The 5,639-nt window shown below is 40.0% G+C and overlaps 2 protein-coding genes across 4 annotated transcripts in view; one reads left to right on the top strand and one right to left on the bottom strand.

Moving 5' to 3' along the window:
• Positions 1-1,808, top strand: part of LOC109546229 (ubiquitin-like domain-containing CTD phosphatase 1) — a 2,634-nt gene extending 826 nt beyond the window's left edge. The window contains exons 2-6 of the mRNA XM_019917114.2: positions 616-768; positions 857-1,021; positions 1,079-1,290; positions 1,345-1,490; positions 1,546-1,808. Coding sequence (XP_019772673.2) covers positions 616-768; positions 857-1,021; positions 1,079-1,290; positions 1,345-1,490; positions 1,546-1,738 — 869 coding nt within the window. The 3' untranslated portion in view covers positions 1,739-1,808. The remainder of the gene's footprint in view (positions 1-615; positions 769-856; positions 1,022-1,078; positions 1,291-1,344; positions 1,491-1,545) is intronic.
• A 73-nt stretch (positions 1,809-1,881) lies between these two features.
• Positions 1,882-5,639, bottom strand: part of LOC109546226 (phosphatidylinositide phosphatase SAC2) — a 6,586-nt gene continuing 2,828 nt past the window's right edge. The window contains exons 7-16 of one of the 3 annotated variants that reach the window (XM_019917109.2): positions 5,284-5,445; positions 5,154-5,224; positions 4,870-5,091; positions 4,575-4,633; positions 4,267-4,520; positions 3,981-4,212; positions 3,716-3,928; positions 3,422-3,658; positions 3,135-3,373; positions 1,882-3,076 (exon numbers count right to left, since the gene is read on the bottom strand). In XM_019917109.2, the coding sequence (XP_019772668.1) occupies positions 2,663-3,076; positions 3,135-3,373; positions 3,422-3,658; positions 3,716-3,928; positions 3,981-4,212; positions 4,267-4,520; positions 4,575-4,633; positions 4,870-5,091; positions 5,154-5,224; positions 5,284-5,445 (2,103 nt within the window). In that variant the 3' untranslated portion in view covers positions 1,882-2,662. Of the gene's footprint in view, positions 3,077-3,134; positions 3,374-3,421; positions 3,659-3,715; positions 3,929-3,980; positions 4,213-4,266; positions 4,634-4,869; positions 5,092-5,153; positions 5,225-5,283; positions 5,446-5,639 lie in introns of all 3 variants that reach the window. The other 2 variants (XM_019917108.2, XM_019917110.2) reach the window with 2 other exon arrangements.

Here is a 5,639-nt window from a genome sequence, read left to right as displayed (position 1 = left end):
CAAAACGACGATCATTTTTCTAATTTCATAGATAACAGAAGACTGTATTTTTTCTACATAACCCCCCCTGACTTTAAAGCTGGATCCGCCCCTGCTCTGGGTAAAGGTTCTTGGAGGAACGTTTCCTCTAAGGAAATTTAATTCCCTGTTTAATTTAGAAACTTATATTTCTTGTGATTTTTCGAATATGGGGCTTCGTGTAAAGATAATCAAACGATTAAGTAGTTGCAAGGTCCGAAAATCGGGGCTTTGATTGGAACTATTGTGCGCAAAAGGGTCTCTTTTATGCCCTATAGCATTAAATATTGAAAAGGTTGTGTTAGTTGCACCCGTTTTTTCTTACCAAATTTTCTACAACGCACCTCTGACTATTTTTCATCCCAAAATGTAATTATATGGTTAATTTAGACCCGTTTCGGGTTTTGAAAAAATAATAATTAACCGTTAATTACCGTATAAAAAATTATACGGTAGAATACTAGGAAATCGCAATTTTCTCTGTAATCTGGTTTCGTTGCAAGATAATGCGTGATTTTATGTCAATCAATCTTCACACAACCAAATTACTACTGCTATAATTGCTTACCTTGGCTGAAAGCGATTTCGAAATTGCAGGAAAAGGGTCGGACGAAGAATGTAAAATAGCAACTTTGAAATTGAAACCCAACTTTAAGATCATGATGATGGGCTCACTTGAACAAGATATTGAAGCGGCTAATACTGCCCCTGCCAATGTTTCTGAAGTGGTTAATGACTTTGATATTGAAGGTAGATTTCAGTAGCTTTTTTTTAGCTTTGGGACCAAATTCAATAGCTAATAATCGTACATGTCGAGTATATTAAAATCCCTGTTTAGATGAAGAGATAGCCATAGAATTCCAAGAGATTTACCTCAATAAAGTAGCGAAGCGAGTTAAAGACTATGAAGTGAAAATACTCAATGAACTGAGACCTGGCAAGAAATTGCTGGTTTTGGATATAGATTACACATTGTTTGACCACAGGACAACCGCACAATCAGGTTGGGATTCTCACATTAATAGACGCAAAACTTGCAATCAAACTCTTTTGAAAATAGGCGCGGAATTAATGAGACCGTATCTGCACGAATTCTTAACGAGCGCTTATGAAGACTATGATATTGTGATTTGGTCAGCCACCAGTATGAAGTGGATAATCGAAAAAATGAAGCTTCTGGGAGTGGATAAACATCCCAGCTATAAGATCGCCTTTTATATGGACTATTTAGCAATGATCTCTGTAAACACACCAAAATACGGCCTAATTGATGTAAGGTAGTTGATTTTGCCACCAAATTAACCTGCAGTTATTTTCAATCGGCAGGTCAAGCCTTTAGGTGTAATTTGGGGAAAATTTGAACAATTCACTACGAAGAATACCATAATGTTCGACGATATTAGAAGAAATTTCATCATGAACCCTAAAAACGGGTTGCGTATCAAACCATTTAGGGAAGCTCACGTAAACAGGTAGAATGCCGTCAATTGCTCTGTAACCAATTTGGTTCTTATCAATACTTTGTAGATATAAGGATGACGAACTTCTTAAGCTCGGAAAATACTTGAAAGACCTTGCAGAGCACTCCAGCGATTTTTCCACCGTCGTTCATCGACATTGGGAGAAATATAAGCCCAAGAAGAGACGGCATGCTACAGACGGGCGGGATTGCAAGGATAACAAAGAAAAAGATAGGCCAGGCGGGGCAGCAGAAGGCTAGAAAACGTTGCTGTTTACCTCAAAGTAAGAAAATGTGCTATGTATTTTGAATATTAAACCCTTTACCGCAATTGGGCATTGTCCGTTGTCGTTGTCCATCAAGCGCGTATCTTAGCTCTAGTAGGTTGAGGATATAAAAATAAATTGCTGGCAAAAAAACTGTATTGCTTAAAACAATTAAGCTATCTTTAATATCACATACTAGATTAAATCAAGCACATTGCAAGTATTCATTTTTTAAAACATTAACTACGGGTTTTCTCCCTAAAAACAAACGTTGGAAGCACAATAATGCTATTGATAAAAATTCTCGACTCAAAAATCTAAACAATTCAACAATATTTTCACGAAAACAACGGAGTATCTATTCCATTTTTCTAAAACGTCGGGTTTAAATTGCATAAATATCGCGATCCAAAATGTTATTAGTTACCATAATCTCCCTTCAGGAACCTAAGCTTCGGTTTACGTAACCCTAATTTCTAGTGAGCAACAATAAATATTCAATGTTCAACAATAAACGCATTAGATTCCTGCAGATGCAGTTTAAAAAATCATCTTAAGTAGCGTGGTTAATATTTTGGGCAAAATAATTCGAGTACACACGTAAGTAAAATCCAGCTGATAGAATCGATTATTGCGTATTTAGGCAAAGCGACTCGGATAACGCAAAAATTGGCATTTTGGCCCGTGAGTGATAATAATAATTTTCTAAAATACTTGTCGGTTAGCTACGATTAACCGACATCACACGTCTCGAAATGCCTCCTATATAATTTCTACATAAATATCAAATCACAATAATTGACAGGATAATAATTTCGTCCTAATACTCCTATACTTTTCTCCGACAAAGCCTTCAACTACAGCTATAACTTAGGCCCTTTCAGTATATTACCAGCCAGTTATAGACGCTATGAAAGCCCTAAAGGGCGATTAACTTACATTTGCTATTTACCCATTTCTCTTGCAACTTCCTGTGCTCTTCCATGTCTCTGGCGCTCACTTGCCGTACATGTCCGCTCAGTTTTCTGGGGTCCAAATTGGCCCCAAACGTCTGCACGCCCTTTGCCAGCTTACTCAAAGGCGAGAACAATTCTTTGGCTGTGGAAACTGGACCGGCCATGGCCAGCTTGTGCTTCAATCCAGAGTCGCTTTGGCTTTGACTGATGTTTTTCTGGATTTCATAATCCGAAGCCGAGCGATCCATCTCCTTGTGTTCGATTACCAAGGATGGATCATCGATTTCACCGGATGAATGACTGTGCTTCTGGTCCAGCTTTAGGAACTTTGGTGGATCGATTTTTGGGTCCCCTGATTGCAAATGCTCAGAGTTCAGCTAAAAAAATAATACGTTTTGGTGAAGATGCGATAAATTGGGGGTTTTTGGGACCCACTTGGATTTCCGGCATGTTTCCCATGCACGGGACGGTCTGCATTATGCTGGATAGTTGCATATTGTCAAGTTGAGCAGAATCTACTCGGCTAAGCAAGTTTTGCTTTTGTGTCAACGTGGCTCCGCATTCAGTAGCGTTAAGTGAATCGGTGGTGTTGATCGTTTGGCCCATCACTATTCCTACGCTAGGCAAGAACACGTCTCCGCTGCCTACCAATGATTTTTCTGTACATTCCAAGCCTATAACAGAAAAAATAGCGGGTTTTTTGATTTGATTATTGCTTGTACCTTGTTCAACACTTAAATCCTCGCTGGAATCGGACGGATATTGGGGAATCTCACTTTCGCCTGCACCATGAGGCTGAAATATTGAATTCTCATACTCGTCCTCGTCTGATTCGCTGGAACTATCTGGTTTCTTTTCCTGGCCGATGGTGAAACTCGGCTTAGATTTGAGTTTCGATTTCAACGAAATTTTGTTCAGCTTGGAAAACTGTTGGGTCATATTCGAGATCGCTTTCGATCCTGAGGAAACATCGGATTTTTTGAGGGCTTTGTCAAGTTAACTCATCCTAGACTTACCAGCGTTCTTGATAGCAGAGAGCTGCGTCTCCGAGACGTTTCTGGTAATTTGAGGAATATTAACTAAATCCAAATACATGCCACTGCTGGTCTTTTCCTGGACAGTTTTCGATCTTCTTCTATCCAAGGGTTGTCCAATATTAAAAGTCACTGGCGGTAAATCAGCGATTTCTATTGCTACAGCAAATGCTTCGCAGATGGTTTTTAAGGACTCTGCAATAAATTCCTCTCAATTCTCATTGCACTAATTCAAGTGGTTTTTTACCTATTTCTTCTTCAACGCTTTTAATCACCACGGCCATGTTGTTGAAGAACCTCAAATGAGTGGAGCGAAACATATGGTAATACCCTTTGATGTTGTTCACTTTGTAGTTGATTCTGATGCAGAACTTGTTTTTGTTGCTTTTGAATAAGTTGCTTGAGGATTGAGGCATGCCAAACTCCAGCAAGTCAATTTCTTGCAGCTCCACTTTTTGGTACTTGGTCACTTTATCAACCTATATCGGAATTTTCATTTGAAATTTGTCACGAAAAACTACCTTTTAGATTACTTGATCGTCATAGTCGGCCACGTAATAAGAGTCTCTGGTCAAGATTAAAATGGTGTCCATTTCAGTTTCGCTCGGGTCGCCAGTAGAAGGATCGGCGTTGATGAGGCCCCAGGCGCCCACCACTAATTCCGGCCGATTAATCAGCATTTTCTTACAGTCTTCGATCAGAAGTTTCACGTGCTCTGCAGTTGCCAAATGGTCCTCTTCATAGTTAGATTTTGCCTCGTTAAACAAGTCCTCCGATACGTAATTTCCTGAAAGATCAAGTATTTGAGGCAATCGAAGGGCGAAAAAGTGAAAAAGCGTACCCAGCATCATGTCTATAGTGCCCTGTCGCGAGGAATCCTTAAATCGGCTCAGATAATACCTAAAAAAATTATAATCTCCTTCAAAGCTAAGAAAAGGATTTTTAAGGCTTAATTCAGGGACTAACGCGAAACAACTCTACAAACACTGTTTAGTCGTTGGCCACTTGCTAATGCTTGCAGTTGAGTAGCGTTATAGTGTTAGAGGCAAAACTTCAAGGAATACCCAAAACATGTGGATTGTTATCGGCCTTTATTAGTTCGGACATGAATATCGTAAGTAATCTTGGGCACTGACCTAGAAATATGATATACAAGATTGAGGAGCTCGAATTCCGGTTGCAAGGCCAAATGAGGCGCGAAATTGGGGGGCTCTTTTGGAAGATATTCATTTGCAATGCAACCGGCCACCCGTAAATAGGCCCAGAAATCTTGAATTTCGAATTCGAGTAACTGGGCACCTTGCGCGATATCTAAGGCGCATTGGCGCACGGAATCCTTAAAGTGATTCTTAAGGTATCTACAAGAGGTTCAGCAATGTCAGCTACGACCAGTAAAAAGCGACTGAAGAACTGCTGTTACCTGTTCGCAGAATTCATGCCGTCTTTCATTATGCCGGTGAATTTTCGCTCTCCAGTGCGCGTGTAGTCACCCTGGCAAATAAAAAACGCGAATTTAAACGTAAAGAAACCTCCGCTTAACGGCGACTTACTTTAAGGGCATTCGTCCCTGCATACTGCTTGCTAATGGCGTCGCCATTATTCGCCCAGAGCAGTTGAAAGGTGTTTTTTATATTCGCAGGAATGTCGCCTTCCGGCGACACCAATCCGAGTTTGCAAAATTGAATTTCCATTACGGCTTTACCTAGAGCGGTCTAAAACAACTTCATTCACTCAAAGCGCAGTTTAAAATACCACCGTTCCCTTAGACAGGGGCGGATCCAGCTTTAAAGTCAGGGGGGGTTATGTAGAAAAAATACAGTCTTCTGTTAACTATGAAATTAGAAAAATGATCGTCGTTTTGTGCAAGGGTGGCGCAAGATTATTGCAAAATTTCATGTTTTCCGTC

The sequence above is a fragment of the Dendroctonus ponderosae genome, unplaced genomic scaffold (assembly GCF_020466585.1).
Source record: "Dendroctonus ponderosae isolate FM_Combo_2020 unplaced genomic scaffold, Dpon_F_20191213v2 Dpon_F_20191213_7, whole genome shotgun sequence".
NCBI lineage: Eukaryota > Metazoa > Arthropoda > Insecta > Coleoptera > Curculionidae > Dendroctonus > Dendroctonus ponderosae.
This window is presented reverse-complemented; position numbering and strand designations above follow the sequence as displayed.